Raw genomic sequence first — 18657 nt, forward strand, 5'->3', positions numbered from 1 at the left:
ATGGTGGCTAATAGAGCTACTAGGTGTGTACAGTCCTGTTCTTCTAACAAAGCAAACTTAAAAAAAAAAAAACAGAACAGAAAGAAAATATCAGAGCAAAACCCAAAGTGTTTTGTGGTTTTTTCTTTTAATTTAAGAAAAGCCTTCTTTTCCTAAGAAATTGCTGTGGAATTTAGTGTAGCATGACTTCTAGTCCCAAGTACTTATCAAGACGTTTCAGTTAGAACAGCTCCATTAGATCTCATGTGCTGGGATGACAGAGCTGGAGCCCATTTCCTGCCCCAAATCAGCAGTCACATTACTGCCGGCGACCAGTGGTTCTTGCACTGCCTTTCACAGAGTCGAGGTATGGGTGATCTCTTACAGACAAATACCATATTAAGTTATCTCCTTGAAAGGAGGTGAAACTTTTTCAGTTCTTTCATCCTTACTTATAAACAAGCTGACTATGTCTATGACCACACCTATACACAAGACATGGAGATCAACAAAATAAAATAGTATTTTTTATTAAAAAAAGCAGCAGTAACCATCCCTATTCCCAGTCCTGATTGCCCTTCCAAGGAAATAGCAATTTCAAATCAAAACAATGCCAGATGGGAAGTGAAGAAATATTATCCCATTTGCTGCAGACAGCACCATGGTGTTTTTCTGTTAGCACTTGCATATCCTCATGGGGATTAGCTTCACTGCTAATCCTGGGGAAAAGACCAACAGCTCCCAGTGTCTCCCATTGCAGCAGAAACCCCACTTCAATTGTATTAATGATCTTACAAAGTCTGGCACAAAGAAAAGAGAAAGCCCCTGAGAAGGAATAGGAAAAGGAAGACTACAGAGTATTTAAACTAAGATTGTCCATCTACTCAGGCTTTAGGCCAAACTGTCAAGATCGTTCACAGTAATGGGGTGGTTTAGGACTCCCCTCTCCACCATCCTCTGTTCTACAGTTCGTTTTTCAAGAGTCAGGATAAAAACAGGATAGCTTTTATCATGTACACCTTTGTTACTCTATACAAGACTAACACTGTGTGTCAAAAATACCTTGTTTTATTCTTTAATGAAACAGAAGCTGACCAGGTTCCACCTCCATGAAAAAAACACAAAAAAAATCACATTTAGAATTGGTTACACTAACAGCCTCCAGTAACACTCAAACAGCACACTATCCACAAAATAAAACCCAAGATGTTCCAAAGAAATATCCATGTTGTCCTCAAAATATTTGTTACACAGAATACAATCAAGTTTACTGGTTATGACAATTCATAGAATTTCTGCAATGTTGTCTTGAGGTGCGTACAGTTCACTGCTGCAGTGCATCAAATAGCACAGCGTGTCACGTGCTATTTCTCCATAAAAAGGCCACTGGAATATCCATTTGATTGTGAACCAGGTTGCAAACTGCTGCACAAATTCTCCCAAGAAAATAAGTTTCCTGAAGATCTCACAGCTCATCTTTATTCCAGTCATCCAGATCCACATCACTGAGATCAATATCATCTTCAACCGGAAGCTGTGAGAACGGGAAGATTTTGAGCACATGTTTAGAAGCGCTTAACACTGGGACATCACTGACTTTGAAAGATGCTTACTTCATCCTGAGAGTAAAGCTCCTGCCTGTCATCTTTGATTCATAAAAACTCAAAGCTTATTAAGCACAGGACAAGCGATCACAGTTTACACTAGAATGTTGTTTTCTGCTAATAAAAATACCCCAGATAAAGGCAAATACAGATAAACTATGTAACAAAGCTACTACCACATTCTACATTTTAATACCATCTGAAGTAGATCAAAGGATTGTACTAACTTTGTTTTTTTTAAAGCAAATGTTGAACCTCAAGAACACACTTATTCACTGTGTTATTACGCAGGCTTTACCTTACAAACTTTCTGACAGTAAGACTTTGATGGTAAGGTCAGCATATTGCAGAGCCCAAGTCTCCACAAAGAGTCAGGTCTTGAATGCATACACTACCACCTCCCTTACTCAGCACGGGTAGTAACACATTCTCCAGCCCAAAGGGATTCAACTTTCATATTACATCCTTACCACTGTACAGGAGTGCCTGTCCACAATGTCAGACAATGAATCTGGTGTTTGATCTGGCAGATGGATTTAGATAATGGGAAAATCAAACACAACTTGCCACAATCTTTGAAAAACAAGAATTTTCACATTGCCAGTTCTAAGTTACTCTGTCCAGTCACTTCTGATGCTAGCAAATCACCTTTAGAGATGAAGCACCTCTTACCTCACCATCTTTGCCATCCCAGGGTTCAACTGAATGAATTTTAGGGAAAGCTCCACCACCCACTGGTGCTGTAGAGCCACGACCAACAGATAGTTCCCTGAGGAAAAAAACCCAACAAGTTAAATTTAAGAAATTTCTCCAGTCTCCATCCACGTGGAACAGTGCCTGCTTCAGATAAAGGGAAGTTAACTTTGAAATCTGCTTGCATCTCTTGAAACAAATCTAAACTGTCCAGAAGGAATAGCCTTTCAAATTAAGAAGCAGAAAGTGAAAGAGCCCTTAAAGCAGCATTACAAATTGACAATTGGATCCAAAGAGACAAATTATGTGAGCTACACTGCTTCATGTGTCAGCAGTGCCCCTTGTAACACTCATGAACAAATACAGCCCATTTAACATTATGTTGTATATCACTTGAGACAACTCCAAGAGAAACCTGTAATTCTAGTTTTGGAAGTCACCTGCAACTATTACTTGAAATCACTAGTGATCATTTTTAGCGGACTCTAAGCCTCCACAGATTACAATGGGTATGAAGTAACCAGCTTTTGCTTTGAGATACCCCATCTTGCACTTGCTAGTTAGGCTTGCTCAAAAAGCGTAACATGAAAATCCTGAAGAGCTAATCCCTTGGCATACTTTCAGAGGCAAGTAAGACTGAATAAGCATTCCTCCCTAGGTGGAGTCTACAATTTTTATGCTTTTTAATGCTGTTAGTGCTGATTTCCATATTTTTGTCAACACTTTTGAGACCACTTACTAAGATTACAAAAGCTGCACACAGCAAGCTGAGCTAACAGCCAGCTACACCAACTGTGATTGTACTGCTTTTCTCTAGGTAGCACAGCTGAGCTGAAGTGTCAAGAGAGTATTCCAGCAGGTATTGCTCTGTACTAAGACAATACCAAACCAATTATCTAATGCAATACAAGCTGTTAAGTTGGTCATTATGTCCTGGAAGGACCATCCACCCTCACCAGGAGAGGCTTGACTAAAATGGATTTTATAGACTAAAAAGAATTTGCCATGTCTGAGAAAAGGAGATTATTTCTCTCACATGCGTTAGCACAGACTGTCTGGTATTACTCTTCTTGCATCCAAATCCTAAGTTTTACTTGATATTCTGAGAACCGTCCCTTTTTGGCATCAAGAAGAAAGTGATCACTTACACAAGTAAGAGAATAACTGCTCCCATTAATCCAGCAGGAACAGGGTTCAGTTAATGTGTTTCTTATGGCAAGGTGGGGAAAGTCTTGTATTTTCTTTTGCAATTCTGACTGTTCTCTGCCATTCTCCAAGCAAGGACAAGGAGCTAATGTGGCTAATGTAAGCTCTCAAAGGCTCTTACACACCTTATCGCAGCAGATGTTTTACCCAGAAGGAGAGTTCCCACTTCACTTTGACCATGCTTAAGTAGCTGTTTAAGTGTAGCTGCTCTGTTTCAGTGGTGCTACAGCCCTCTGTCCTCCTCCTCGTTTCTTTTTCCCATTCAATTCCTCTCAGCGCTGGCTCTTGCTCAGCTACCCGAAAGGCAGTTTCAGAGAACTTGATCTGAGCAGAGAGCTACTAAGTTTTAGAATGGATTGCTTCAGCTCCCCCAATAAGTTTATCAGATGCCAGGGAAACGGGGAAGGGAAAGACAGGACCAGACTGAACCAGAAACATGAACAGCAACATACAGAACCTCAAGAACCTCAGCAGCAACTATTTAGATTCACAAACTGGGAACTTCCCAATTACTAATCAGAATGCACAGCTGAATTAAATAGTACTGAATTAAATAGATACTGCCTGACCAACCTAGTGGCCTTCTATGATGGTGCGACTTCGACATGGTCCCCCACAAGATCCTTCTCTCTCAATTGGAAAGATATGGATTTGATGGGTGGACTATTCAGTGGATAAGGAATTGGTTGGACAGTCACAACCAGAGGGTAGTAGTCAATGTATCAACGTACAGATGGAGATCTGTGATGAGTGGTGTCCCTCAGGGGTCCGTATTGGGACCAGTACTGCTTAATATCTTCATCAGTGCCATAGACAGTGGGATCACATGCACCCTCAGCAAGTTTGCGATTGACATGCCTGAGGAATTGGATGCCATCCAGAGGGATCTGGACAAGCTTGAGGAATGGGCCTGTGTGAACCTCATAAGGTTCAGTAAGACCAAGTGCAGGGTCCTGCACCTGGTTTGGGGCAAGCCCCAATACCAGTACAGGCTGGGGGATGAAAGGATGGAGAGCAGCCCTGCCGAGAAGGACTTGGGGGTACTGGTGGATGAAAAGCTGGACATGAGCTGGCAATGTGCACTGGCAGCCCACAAGGCCAACCACATCCTGGGCTGCATCCAAAGCAACGTGACCAGCAGGTCAAGGGAGGGGATTCTGCCCCTCTACTCCTCTCTGGTGAGACCCCACCTGGAGTCCTGCATCCAGCTCTGGAGCCCTCAGCACAGGAAAGACATAGACCTGTTGGAGCGGGGCCAGAGGAGGCCACAGCAATGATCAGAGGGCTGGAACAGCTCTGCTGTGAGGACAGGCTGAGAGAGTTGGTGGTGTTCAGCCTGGAGAAGAGAAGGCTCTGGGGAGACCTTCTTGCAGCCTTCCAGTACTTCAAGGGGGCTTCTAAGAAAGATGGGGACAGACTTTTTAGCAGGGCCTGTAGCAATAGGCCAAGGAGTAATGGTTTTAAACTTAGAGAGAGCAGATTTCAACTAGATCCAAGGAAGAAATTTTTTGCCATGAGGGTGGTAAGACACTGTCCCAGGTTGCCCAGAGAGTTGGTAGATGCCCCATCCCTGGAAATATTCAGGGTCAGGTTGGGACAGTGCTCTGAGCAACCTGACCTAGTTGAAGAGGTCCCTGCTCATTGCAGGGGATTGGACTAGATGACCTTTAAAGGTCCCTTCCAACGCAAACCATTCAGATTCCATGAAAAAGATAGAGACTGCTTTATTACTCATAGAATCATTAAGGTTGGAAAAAACCTTTAAGATCAAAGTCCAACCATCAACACACCACCATGCCCCCTAAACCATGTCCCGAAGTGCCATGTCTACACGTTTTTTTGAACGCTTCCAGTGATGGTGACTCCACCACCTTCCCTGGGCAGCCTGTTCCAATGCTTGACCACTCTCTCAGGAAATAGTTTTCCTAATATCCAGTCTAAGCCTCACCTGGCACAACTTGAGGCCATTTCCTCTTCTCCCAACTAGCGATAGGACAATAGACCAACACCCTCGTCACCACAACCCCCTTTCAGGTAGTTGTAGAGAGCGATAAGGTCTTCCCTCAGACTCCTCTTCTTCAGGCTGAACAACCCCAGTTCCCTCACCTGCTCCTCATAAGACTTTCTCCAGACCCCTCACCAGCTTCGTTGCCCTTCTCTGGACACGCTCCAGCACCTCAACGTCCTTCTTGTAGTGAGGGGCCCAAAACTGAACACAGGATTCAAGGTGCGGCCTCACCAGTGCCGAGTACAGGGGCACAATCACTTCCCTACTCCTGCTGGCCACACTATTGCTGATACAGGCCAGGATGCTGTTGGCTTTCTTGGCTACCTGGGCACACTGCTGGCTCGTATTCAGCTGGCTGTCAACCAGCACCCCCAGGTCCTTTTCCACCGGGCAGCTCTCCAGCCACTCCTCCCCAAGCCTGTAGCGTTGCATGGGGTTGTTGTGACTCAAGTGCAGGACCGGGCACTTGGCCTTATTAAACCTCACACAGTTGACCTCGGCCCATCAATCCAGCCTGTCCAGATCCCTCTCTAGAGCCCTCCTACCCACCCTCCAGCAGATCAACGCTCCCACCCAATTTGCTGTCATCTGCAAACTTATTGCGGGAACACTAGATCCCCTGATCCATATCATCAATAAAGATATTAAACAAAACCAGACCCAAAACTGAGCCCTGGGGAACACAGCTTGTGACTGACTGCCAACTGGATTTAACTCCATTCACAACTCTCTGGGCTTGGTCATCCAGTTTTTTACCCAGTGAAAAGTACATCCGTCTAAGCCATGAGCCACCAAATTGCAGTAGTTGCAATTCCCTTACTCCAATGAATGCTCGTCATCTTAATTCTCTTAACTGTGCAAGTCTCACCTGATCCAGGAGAGCCTGATTTTGGTCTGAAGAGTCACAGCCCCAATTATAGAAAGATTTAAGTCACAAAGATTTCATACCTGAGAAACTCATTAATCCCTTGCTCACTGAATGATCCCTTCAGAAGGGCAAATTTCATCTTCCGAGCATTAACAGCTGCCATTGCTGGATACCCAAAGCCTCCAATCCCCAAAGAGCTCTCAAGATCTGACTGAGCACCTGCTTCTGTCCACAGCCACCTTGAGGAAAAGAGAAAATAAAATGATTAGGATAGGCATTACAGTTGTTTAAAAGTCACACATACTCTGCAACCCTGCAGAGTTCAAGCTGGGCTCTGAACTGCCCTTGACAGTGTCAACCCATTCCTTTGTTACTGAAGTAAGCAGGCAATAGCAGAGTCCCAATTTTGAACCATGTAACAGAAGAAAGCCCCTCCTGAACAGCACCTCTGGCTAACCCCATGGTCACAGCCACTGCAAGCTGGATCAGAAGAACAGTCGTGAAAGGCAATCCAGGGAAAGAACTATGTTACCAATCTGAACAAAGTGCTGCACACTAGCCTGTATTAAGCAAGGTTTAAAACAGCTCAAATCACAACACTAAACATGACGAAGTACTACCCAAATCCCACTGTAAAGGATTTCTGGCTAAAGACTGCAAGACCAGTATTTAACTCAGTATTAGTTTCACCTCACTGGTTAGGTCTCAGTACCTCTAAAGCTTAACATGTCCCCTGAGGAACCTTTGGTATCAGCCAATCCTAGCATTTCACCCCAGGGTTTCATGCTAGTTTGCCCTCTTTTCACAGCAGTCAGCATGTCAAAACAACTCTCAGTTCCCAGAGATCCTAACCTCCATTCAAGAGGAGGAGAAGAGGCAAATCCTGCTGGCCTGCTCTTTTGACAGTATGAAATTTGTTAGCAAATTGCAATTTGCTGTTTTGAGAATTCAATGCTCATACTGGCAGACTGACTCAGACTCTAAAAGAAATCAGATAAATACTGCCCTAAAATACTTTAGTGTTCAGGAGAGGAGTAAAATATGCTTAATCTGATCTCATTAATGTTTAGATGTCACTTGTAAATGCAGGATTTGAGAGATGGATAAAAAGAACACAATTCAACAGTTTATTCTAAAGCCCCAACACCCCCTCCTGCAGTATAGCTAGTGAAATACCAAGATACGCTATCCTGAACAAGGAACAGTTCTATCTGCAGATAAGTCACTACCATACAAGATTCTTTCCCATTACCTCTAAAAATGCTCACATCTTTTTCAAGACCAGTCTACAATGACACTTACCCCCACATTTTCTTTTTGTATTTTTCAGCCATTTTTAACATGACATCCAGGTAAGAATTCCTCCCTGAAGCTCCTATTTGTCAGACAGAATTGGACATATTGAAAAACACAACTACATGCTTTAACTGACAAATTCATACAGAAGCCTGCTTGTTTCTATGTCTACCTGTGTCGAGAATATGAGGCAGGACAGAAATGATGCAGAGCTGATGAGCATCACAGGTACTCTTCAGAACATCTTCACTAATTATCTAGAAAAAAGTGGCAGAAGTCATTGATTAAGTAAGACTTGATTACCCAGCTGTGACTATAATTCCCTCAAAGAGCCCATCAACTCCATCCTATAAACATCTGAACCAATTTGACACAAAAGCTTACAAGCCTATCCTTCTCCACTAGTCCAACACAAGTAATTACAAAGAGTTCGCAAGTCTTCTGTTAAGACTTGCAGCAACAGGAAAGCAAGCAGTCCCAAACATCACAGTAAGATGCCACTTCTTGCTCCAAATCACTGTCCTTGGATCAGGGCTGGTATAAACCAAATACTGCTCTAATTATAAGTCACTGCAAACAGCGCACCCAGACCTATGCATATGCCTGTAGGTTTCACCCATGGTGCTGCTAGTATAAGGAGGGCCAGCAGGGTGCAGCATTTGCTGAAGATGAGGACACAAAACTGGTATTGCTATGTTATTGTCAATTAAATAGATTCCTTTTTAAGGTAGATCACATCTATGTCAGTGGTCTCCAAACTTTAATTGTGCACCTCTACCAGTAAAGAAACTTCTAAGCATGCAGCCCCAATATATGTATATCAATTACATGCATGTACTACTATATTAGCATTATGTACATTACAAAGCATACAGAAAGTACAAATTTTAAAAGGGTTAGATAAAGATGAAATTTTACAAAGAAATTTTAGAATGTTTACTAATGGCATAATTATTTTTTTCTTCCTGCACCCCCGTGGATTGTCTCCGAAGTGGGGTGCATGCAAGACAACCGATCACCATTTCAAATCTACCATCATCAAGATGAAACTACAAATCACCATAGAGAGGTTAGAGTTTTCTGGACAACAAGCTCATGCAACTCCTAATGGACGGCTTACAAATTACAAAACCCTGCCCTCTCGTTCTTAGAAAAAAAGATGGGGCATAGAGCCCAACCTTCCCACTCATGCCTCAAAGAGAGGATTCAGGAACTCTGGCACCAGCACCATCAGTGCCTTCAGTATATCAATTCTGATCATATTTCAGTGAACAATTCACAGTAAAAATTAAATAACAGAAAGCTAAATGATCAGACTTGTCATCCTTGACTATTTCTGCTGCAAAACAGTGTGCTAGCAGCATACCTACGCTTTTTTATTTACAGTTAATACAGTCCTGTAAAAACTGCTGCAAAGAATATGATAGAAAGACAATTTGAGAAAATGATGTAGAGGTACCTCGAGAAGCTCAGGTGGTGGTGCATTATCAGAAAACAGATCCAGAGCACGAGCAATGATATCAGATCTAGTTCTGCCACCATCATAATCAACAGGGTCTTCTCCTTTCTGGAAGACTTTAATTGTGGGAAATCCACGAATCTGCAAGACAAGTTTAAGTCATCAGCTCAAATAAATCTGAACATTTATGGGGGAAGTTATCTGCTACTCTGACGTGTTCTAGACTGAGAAAGGGAAGAGATTTAACATCTACATGAATCAAATCTCACAGCATATTATGACTGAACTTCAGCAATTTCGTAGCTTCCTACTTGCACGACCATTCAAAACAACTTTGTTTCAGGTTTTAGGCCTGATGAATCAGCAATAGTTTCATCTCAGTTTAGACACACCAACCAGGTTTAAGTACCACAAGGACTATCTTAACTCTTTGTATTTCTTAGACATTAGTTTCCCAGTTTAACTATAGGGAGACAGCACTGTACCCACAGGGCAACAAGTGGACCTTAAACTCCCTTAAGCTACACTTCCAGTAAAACCTGTTCAGCGTTCCTGTTGACTGCCAGCCATATGCACTTACAGGGAAACGCTATACAAGCTACCTGTACTGTATTAAAAATGAAAGAATGTCAGTTCAGTTTCTGCCCACAGTATAGCTGACCTAGGCAGCTAATATTGTCAGAGTGATCCCTGACAACTGGCTCCAAGATGCAGAGGTACAGGTGTGTGTTCTGGAGCTGCCCAGCCAGCATAAACACAGTCTGAAAGGAGAGACCTCTCGCTTCAGATGACAAAGCTATACAAGACCTTAAGGAAAGCAACAGCCTTTTTCATCAGCAACATCCAGATTTACTCTATTCCTTTCACCCCATTTATTTGTAATATCACTGACATTCAGGAATAAATTATGTGTGGAAAAATAGTATGTGTCACTCAACATTATTTTTAGCACAAAACATTTGTGCTACCAGATTAAGAAACAGTTCCGTAAGCATTAAAAGGAAGTCTGACTTACTAGAGATGGAAAGGAGACTGTAACCACTGCAGAGCACACTCACCCCGTATCGGCTTGCCAGCATCTGATTGACTGTTGCATCTACTGCAGCCAGCTTTACTTTTCCCTTTGTTTGTTCCTTCACCTCAGTGGCAGCAGCTGCCCATTCTGGCTCCAGACTGAAAAACAAAAGTTATGAGTGCTCTAAGGTCAGAGTTCGCAAAAGAATACCACATTCCAACATTATGTAGCATACTCCACTCATGAAAAGTGTAAGTCTCTGCAGAGAGTGACGGTTAGGTGGATTATTCCAAATGAGACTCAAGTCCCACATCTGAAAGAATTATAAGTTCAGTGTAACTTCTGCATCTTACTACCACTGATAACTGGGAGTTTTACTGCTAAGGAGGAGTGGAGCCAAACCAGCACCAAGGTGCCCTGAGCAAGAGAAGCCCGCACATTTTTGTTAGAACAGCTTATGGAAAACCCCGCTTCTGATACACCAGATATGCAAGGTCCCTTTTAGGGGATTACGGGTATTGCACAAAAATGAGCACTAATGGGAACTGAATTGTCAAAGAAAAGCCTCATTTACTTTTTGCAGTGCCCACACCATGGGGCATAGAACTCCACCATCCACACATCATCACTATTTATGACGTTCTTATCAAAGCTGTCATCAGTCAGCTCAATCACATCCTTCTTGTCTCCACCTCCGCTCTCTCGGCTCTGTAAGAAACAAACAGACCCTCACATAAGAAGTAACCAAAACTGGTTTCCCACAGAAGCCATCTCCCATGTGTCTCATTCAAATAAAGACCATTTGGTACAACATGACACAAACAGGCAGTGTTAGGTCATACAACTTTTTCATTTTAGAACTGACAATACACACAGCCCACTCCCACAGCACTTTCAAGAAACAGCAAGTGAACCTTCTCTTAAAAAATTAAAAAAAAAGAGAAAAATCAGGTCAAACTGACTCATGAGAAGATGTAGAAGACCTCCCCAGGTCTCCAAGAACAAAATGCTTTCCAACCCTGCCACCCCACTCCACCCTGGTTTTCAGGCAAAACAACCGTCTGAGTGCAATACACACTACAGGGTACAGTCCACTCAGGTCTTCTATCTGGCCAACCTGAGTACATCAGAGTGTACTTGCTCCATGATTTACAAACAGTAGTAGGAACCAGAAGCTTTCCAAGCTACCTTCAGGGAGAAATCCAGCAAGCCAACTTCAGAACACTACCAGATTAAAAGAAACTCAATGTATCTTAGACTGGGACTATGCAAATGGTACCTCAACCAGTTGGAGCATGGGGCTAAGAAGGACCTCAAAGTTCAAAGGGAAATGCAAATCTTGCACCTAGGGAAGAATAACCCCATGTACCAGTACATGCTGGGGACTGACTAGCTGGAAAGCAGCTTTTCAGAGAGGAACCTAAGGGTCCTGGTGGACAAGGTGAACATAAGCCAGCAACACACCCTGTGGCAAAAGGTGGCCAACAGCCAACTGAGCTGCTATAGGCAGAGTTGCCAGCAGGTCTGGGGAGATGATCTTTCCCTCTGCTCAGCACTGTGTGGAACGTCTGGGGTGCTGGGTCTAGTTCTGGGCTCCCCAGTATAAGAAGCATGCACATACTGGTGCAAGTCCAGTCAAAGGTCAAAGCTGACTAAGGGCTCTGAGCATATGAAAGGTTGAGAAAGCTGGGACTGCTCAGCTGGAAAAAAGGTGGCTCAGTGTGGATCCTATCCACATATAAGGCAGACTCTTCTCTGCAATGCCCAGTGACAGAACAAGCAGTAAGGGTGTAAGGTGAAATACAAGAATTTCATTTAAACATAAAAGAAAGCTTTTATACTGCGAGGGTGGTCAAACACTGGAACAGGCTGCCCAAAGAGTGCAGTCTATGTGGAGCCTCAGACCTTGGAGATACAACTTGACAGGACATAGCCCTGAGCAATCTGCTCTAGCTGACCTCGCACTGGGCAGGGGGCTGGACTAGACAACTTCCAGAGGTCCGCTCCAACTTCAACTATTATGTGAACAGTCAGGAGCACAAGCTCTGATCTCACATAGAGGACAGTCTCCAGTGGACAACAAACCCACACGTTCCCTCAAATACCTGTTTCCCAGAACTATATCCTCCACTTCTGCCACTAAGACGGTCTTTCACCAGGGACCGAAGAGCACTCAGAGCAGCATCAACAATGGCATCACTTGTCCTACCACCTGCAACACAGCAAAATGAGTGATTAAAGCACCAAAAAGCCAGTTTAAGGCAGGCCACTGACTTAATTACAGATTTAATACTCCCTCACCCTAGGGATCCTTCTGGAAAAGCAAGACTGTACTGTGAGCGACATGGTACTAGCAGTGGGACATCACTGACTTAAACACAAGTAGCAGGATTGACTTCACTTTTTAACTACCCACTTTATCTGATAGGGGGGCGACTGTGGCAAGCTCCCAGTAAACAAGTTCTTCTTTGGAACTGCCTATCAAACCTCCACCAACTACAAACTACAGGTGGTATCGCTAGCCCACACTCAAGACATGCATCCAGCTCTGGAGCCCTCAGCACAGGCAAGACATGAATTTGTTGGAGCGGGGCCAGAGGAGGCCACAACAGTGCTCAGAGGGATGGAACACCTCTGCTGTGAGGCCAAGCTGAGAGTTGGGGTTGTTCAGCCTGGAGAAGAGAAGGCTCTGGGGAGACCTTATTGCAGCCTTCCAGTACTTCAAGGAGGCTTCTAAGAAAGATGGGGATGGACTTTTTAGCAGGGCCTGTACAGGTAGGACAAGGAGTAATGGTTTTAGACTAGAAGAGGGCAGATTTCTACTAGATCCAAGAAGAAATTTTTTGCCGTGAGGGTGGTGAGACACTGGCACAGGTTGCCCAGAGAGGTGGTAGCTGAGGCATCCCTGGAAACATTCAGGGTCAGGTTGGACAGGGCTCTGAGCAACCTCATCTAGTTGAAGATGTCCCTGCTCACTGCAGGGGGATTGGACTAGATGACCTTTAAAGGTCCCTTCCAACCCAAAGATTCTATGACTCTATGAATTTGGTCAAACAAGTCCCACCTATCTGTCTCTCAGTTACTACAAGCACTAGACAGGATGGAAACACCACACAAGACACATTAACAGCTATCGTAATTACTGTAATAAGGGAATTTTTTAGATATGCAATACATGAAAGAGGATCACAATTACCCTGATAATCCTCTGCTTTGTTTTTGTTGGCTCCAAATATCTTGATAGTTGGAAACCCTCTGACACCATACTGTCCACCCAAGGACTGATGCTTATCAGCATCTACTGCACCTACTTTCACTACACCCTGTGGAAATAAAAACAAAAACTAAGACAAGACTTCTACAGTGATTTAACACATTTTACACTCTGTGCATGCTAGAGACAGTTAGTAGGACATTAAGGAAACAAGTCAAAGTAAAAGAGGTGTTATCCCCAAAAAGCATTAAACTACAGAACACCATTTAAGTCCATTTTTTTCTTCATCCTGACAAACTAAATTTTAAATTGTTTGAGTTTGGTTTTTTTTGTTGGATTTTCTGTTTGTTTGGGGTAGGTTTTTTGTTCTGTTGTAGTTTTGTGGGTTTTTTCTTTCTTTTTTTTTTTAAGGGGAATATATTTTTACCTAGGCAACAGTTCAGCAAATCACTACATGACCAAGTTTTCTGCAATTAGAGAAATACTCATCATCAACAGCTTTCAAATACTCAGTTCATGCTGTTCCTGTACTTCAGAGGCAGGTGGCAGGACAGAAAGGGTAAGAGAGAAACATGCTATTTTGGGGGATGGCTGGATTCTAAAGTCTTCTGGTGCTGTTAAAAGCAACCCTGGAAAACAGTAATAGGAATCCACAGGGACAGAATTTACTTGCTTCCCCTACAATTCAATGGCTTCTTAAAAAAACCAAACAAACAACAACAACAAACCCCCACAAAAAAACCCCACAAACACAAAAATCCTGACTTTAATTGCCTCTGATTGGCCCCTTCTCCAGCTGGACAAGTATGATTAAAGTGATATGGCTTTGGGGACCAAACCCCACCTCCATTTTCCCAAGCCAGATGACAAACAGCCAAATTCTCTTCAGTCCACTGCCACAAGCACATTTGAAAGGTTAAACTTACTTTTAATGCTGTTGCTGCTTTCTTCCACTCAGGGGTTAGTCTTTGACAATGACCACACCTTTTAGAAGAAGAACCAAAAAATAGTTATTGTCATTCTGATCTGATAACTATTTCACAGAGTACAGCACGGCCTTGTTAGGTTTGCAATTACAGAACAGTCGCCTGCAGCAAACTGCACAAGACTTAAGGTCTACTTGTGAAGAGGGAAAGGCCACATCATTGCTCAGAATTCTGAAGAAAAACCTCCATATGTGTAAGTGCATATGCACACACACACATGTGCACAGATCTCAAAAGCTACCTGGCTTTCCTAACAGAAGCAAACGTAAGCACCAAAATCCAGATTTGCACACTAGTCTGCTTGTTGCAAGCTAATCCGGACCTGTGATGAGGCCTGAAAAAAATTATTCTAGAGGTAACTTCTTAACTAGCAAGAGCTTTTGGCACAACATCTCCTGGAGATGTCTGGGGGAAAAGACCAACAGTTAACTGGCAACTAATATTTACTCACAGCATCGTAAGTCTGTAGGGAAACCTGCCAATTTACTTATACCTCTTCTACACTTTATTACCACTGTTCAATAAAGCTTCTCTTTGCCTGTAAAGCTGCAACAACACTAGAAGAGGCCCAGTAAGCTTTCCTCTAAACCTCTCAGTCCAGACAGTCAGGCTGTTGCAACAAAAGGCCCCTTTCTCCAGAACGTGAAGCTTCAGATGGCAATAGCACACAGGATTTGTGCAAAGGTGGAATATACATCACCAGAACTTACATGGAAGAGACTCCATGCTCTAAACATAAGCAGGATGGGAGATAGAGGTGCTAAATTAAGATGCAAAGACAATATTTTTCAATGGAAATCAGAAATTCTAAGTGTGAATTCAGATCTCTGCTTTCACATTAGAATCAGGTTCAGAAAGACAGAAGTGAGGGGCCTTCTCACTTACCTACTGCACTTGGATCAGCCATTTTTAATACTAATTTCAGTAGATGAATTCAAATAGTAAAATGGCATAGAAGGTTTTGTTATTATACCCTATTTGTCAACTTGAAACCAGCTCCTGCCTTTTCCCCTCGTGGAAATATTTAAAATAGGAATCACAACTGCAACTATTTTGCTAGTCATGAGGCCATCAAATCAGTAACTGTACTGCCAACAACTGAATGAAACAAGAAGGACACTTCACTACAAGGACATTGAGTTGCTGGAGCGTGTCCAAAGAAGGGCAACGAAGCTAGAGAGGGGTCTGGAGCACAAGCCTTATGAGGAGAGGTTGAGGGAACTGGGGTTGTTCAGTCTGGAGAAGAGGAGGCTGAGGGGAGACCTTATTGCTCTCTACAACTACCTGAAAGGGGGTTGTTGCAAGGTGGGTGTTGGTCTCTTCTCCCAAGTAACTAGCGATAGGACGAGAGGAAATGGCCTCAATTTGTGCCAGGGGAGGTTTAGACTAGGTATCAGGAAAAATTTCTTTATGGAGAGAGTGGTCAAGCATTGGAACAGGCTGCCCAGGGAGATGGTGGAGTCACCATCACTGGAAGTGTTCAAAAAATGTGTGGATGTGGCACTTCAGGACATGGTGGTGTTGTGTTGATGATCTCAAAGGTCTTTTCCAACCTTAATGCTTCTGTGAAACCCTGGACGGATCAGTCCCAAATTCCTATGCTGTGGTGAGTTGATAAAAGTACATACAGCAAGTACGCAGCTATAATTCTTACCATGGGGCGTAGAACTCCACAAGCCACAGGCTCTCACTCTGAATGACCTCCTTGTTGAAGTTAGTTGGTGTTAGCTCTATCACATCATCACTGGCTGAATATAAACCATTAACTGCCAGGAATAATGTGCAGCTCACTGTGCCTAGAACAGAAAGCAAAGCAATCAACAATCCTGCAGAACATTTATGATTATCCTGTTGCCATGGCTAAATCATCTCCCGATCCCCTGCAAATCAGCAGTGGGTGGGAAGAAAGGGATTCCAGTTTGACCAGAAAAAAAATGGAAGTTAAGGCAAGATATACGCTTTCCCTTCTCACTTAAATCATGATTCTGCAGTACCATGCAGTATATTCTCTGTGCCTAAAGCTAGCTGGAATTACGCCACTCCTGCCATGACTCTCTGGAGACCATTTTGTCAAAGCTGCAACCCTAACTACTACTGGTACCAGCTCAACAGAACTTCCATGGGGATCCCCATGATCAGCTACATTTTCTTTCAGTTCTTTCTCACAGAAACTCCTAAGCCAGTTGCCCACTCCTCTGGGCATAGGCAGGCACTCAATCACATCTTTCATAGGATCACATAATGCAGGACTGTCCCAACTAGTCTTAGTACAGCTACACCGATTTTAGGACCAGCACTTGATGTACTGGTAGTGTAAGGAGCTCCTTCGTTCTTGCTCATAAGGATCTTGGTCTACCATTCGTTTATCTCTCTAGCAACAGACTGGAGAACAGCTAAATCTCACTGGTTAACAACTCAAGCACTCTTAGCATGCTAAAAAATACAAATCATTAAAAGAAATTGTTTTCTCTTAAGAAAGACTTTATACTTCTGGTCATTTCTGGATCATCTTATTGCTTTAGACTTTGCACATAAAACCTTGTAATCCTTCCTTGTACCTAGCCAGAGAGATTGAGAGATGACTCGATGAAAGATGACAACCATTTGTGTAACAAAAACCACATAGCAAAAGACTCTTCTTAATCCAAAGACTGGGAGGAGCTCAGAACTAGGCAAAAATTATTAGCTTTGCTGCGAGTGGTTAATAACTTGCATAGGAAGCTGCACATTCTCTCTCAAGACTGTATGTGAGAGGAAGATACAATTCAGTAATGCAGAAACTCTACGGTACATGGTACAGACTGCACAGCATCACCTACGCTTTATCAGTCCTGCTCAAGAAAAGCCAGTTTCATTACACCTATATTCTGCAGGTGAGAAGCTGACAGAAATAACATCTTCCAGGTTACCCAACCAGAGATCAGGACTCAATCGCCACACTGCAACCCAGCACCCAACCCATCACACCACTCCCTCCTCTAACGGCTTCTTCTAGCTCTAGGACCTAACCCTTTTCTTTTGGGGTGACCTTAGTTGGTTTCCACCACCAGACTTACATGTTAGACTGGCTATCTCCCTTCAGTATGCCCACACACAAACAGCACTTCATCAGCACTGATCAACTGACTTCCAAGGCAATCTGTGGCTGTCACAGCATGTTACAGTGACCTACAATAGCAGCTGCTGCTGGAGTAGACTAAGAAAACAAGGATGGAAAAAGCTACTTGAATGTTAGCCACTCTCAACAGAGAAACCCTTCTCCAGACAAAATGAGACCATTAAATTGAAATGAGCATATTTTGGCATCACCTAAAGATGTCTCTGGCAGAATACAATCAGAAGCTGAACAGAGTTCACTCAGCCGTTTCTGTCACTTCAAATAGAGAAGTTCTAGCTTATGCAGAAACATCTGCTAAAGGAAACTCACAAAATAAAGTACATGGTGACATTCACTTAGTCACATATCACTGCCTTTTTTTTTTTTTAAACTATGACTCATGAACTGGTGGCATAATTTCCCTTTCTATAGAGAAATATTCACCGTTTAATTCATTTTTAGGAAATAAAAAGATCATTTTCCTACATGCATCTAAGCCAGGAAAATACAAATCTGTCCTTGATATTAAGGCAAAAAAATCTCAGCTACTCTGATTTCAGAAGTTATTTTCTGACATAAGCGATTAACAGGAGCGTTGTTAAACCGACCATGACAGCTCCATGCTAGTATACTAGTCCTCACTGAAAAGCCAAGTTGTAACTCTGAAGATCTGTGAAAAAAGCTTTTGCTACAGGATGATGCTTCTGTGAACTTCCTCCTTAAAATGCCCTCCCCTTCTGCAGCAGAGCTTGCTGTGCTGAATTTCGCACATCCCTGCACATGTGCGCTCGGTGAGCGAGAGCCTTCCCCGCTAGGGAACGTGCGGTGCTGTCTGCACCTTCCCTACCTCCACAAAGGGGTCCGAGGGGGACCGCTTAACAGGTTTACCGGTTTATTCGGCACAGAGAGCCCAGAAGCAGGGGAGGGGAAGAGGATGTACACTTTCCCACGGACGACTCCTTTTGTCTTCACTCATTCCCTTCTGCCCTTACAGCACTAGCTCCCACGTCAGGGTAGCCTGGCAAGTAGAACATCACTGCTTACTGGAAATCAAGGCTGCTTTTTTTTTTTTAATTAGGGTGAGAGATAAGCACGGTTTTAATTTTTTGTGTTGCTGCGATCTTCAGGCCACCTACCTGCGCCCCAGTAACCCACTAAGCAACCGGGGGCGGCGCAGCGGCTCGGAGCGGCCATGGCCGAAGCGCGTCTGCGGGCGCTGTCCTCCAACTCCA

The 18657-nt window shown here is 43.4% G+C and overlaps 1 protein-coding gene across 1 annotated transcript; it reads right to left on the reverse strand.

Moving 5' to 3' along the window:
• Window positions 1-1025: 1025 nt before the first annotated feature.
• Window positions 1026-18619, reverse strand: PDIA6 (protein disulfide isomerase family A, member 6). Its single transcript, XM_010282391.1, has 13 exons — window positions 18562-18619; window positions 15983-16154; window positions 14269-14326; window positions 13325-13451; window positions 12234-12340; window positions 10703-10836; window positions 10172-10286; window positions 9114-9254; window positions 7827-7911; window positions 7661-7733; window positions 6439-6597; window positions 2256-2352; window positions 1026-1513 (listed from the first exon to the last, which is right to left on the reverse strand). The coding sequence occupies exons 1-13, from the start codon at window positions 18617-18619 to the stop codon at window positions 1445-1447; spliced, it is 1395 nt and encodes a 464-aa protein (XP_010280693.1). The 3' UTR covers window positions 1026-1444.
• Window positions 18620-18657: the final 38 nt, after the last annotated feature.

Source organism: Phaethon lepturus, unplaced genomic scaffold, assembly GCF_000687285.1.
Source record: "Phaethon lepturus isolate BGI_N335 unplaced genomic scaffold, ASM68728v1 scaffold14072, whole genome shotgun sequence".
Taxonomy (NCBI): Eukaryota; Metazoa; Chordata; class Aves; order Phaethontiformes; family Phaethontidae; genus Phaethon; species Phaethon lepturus.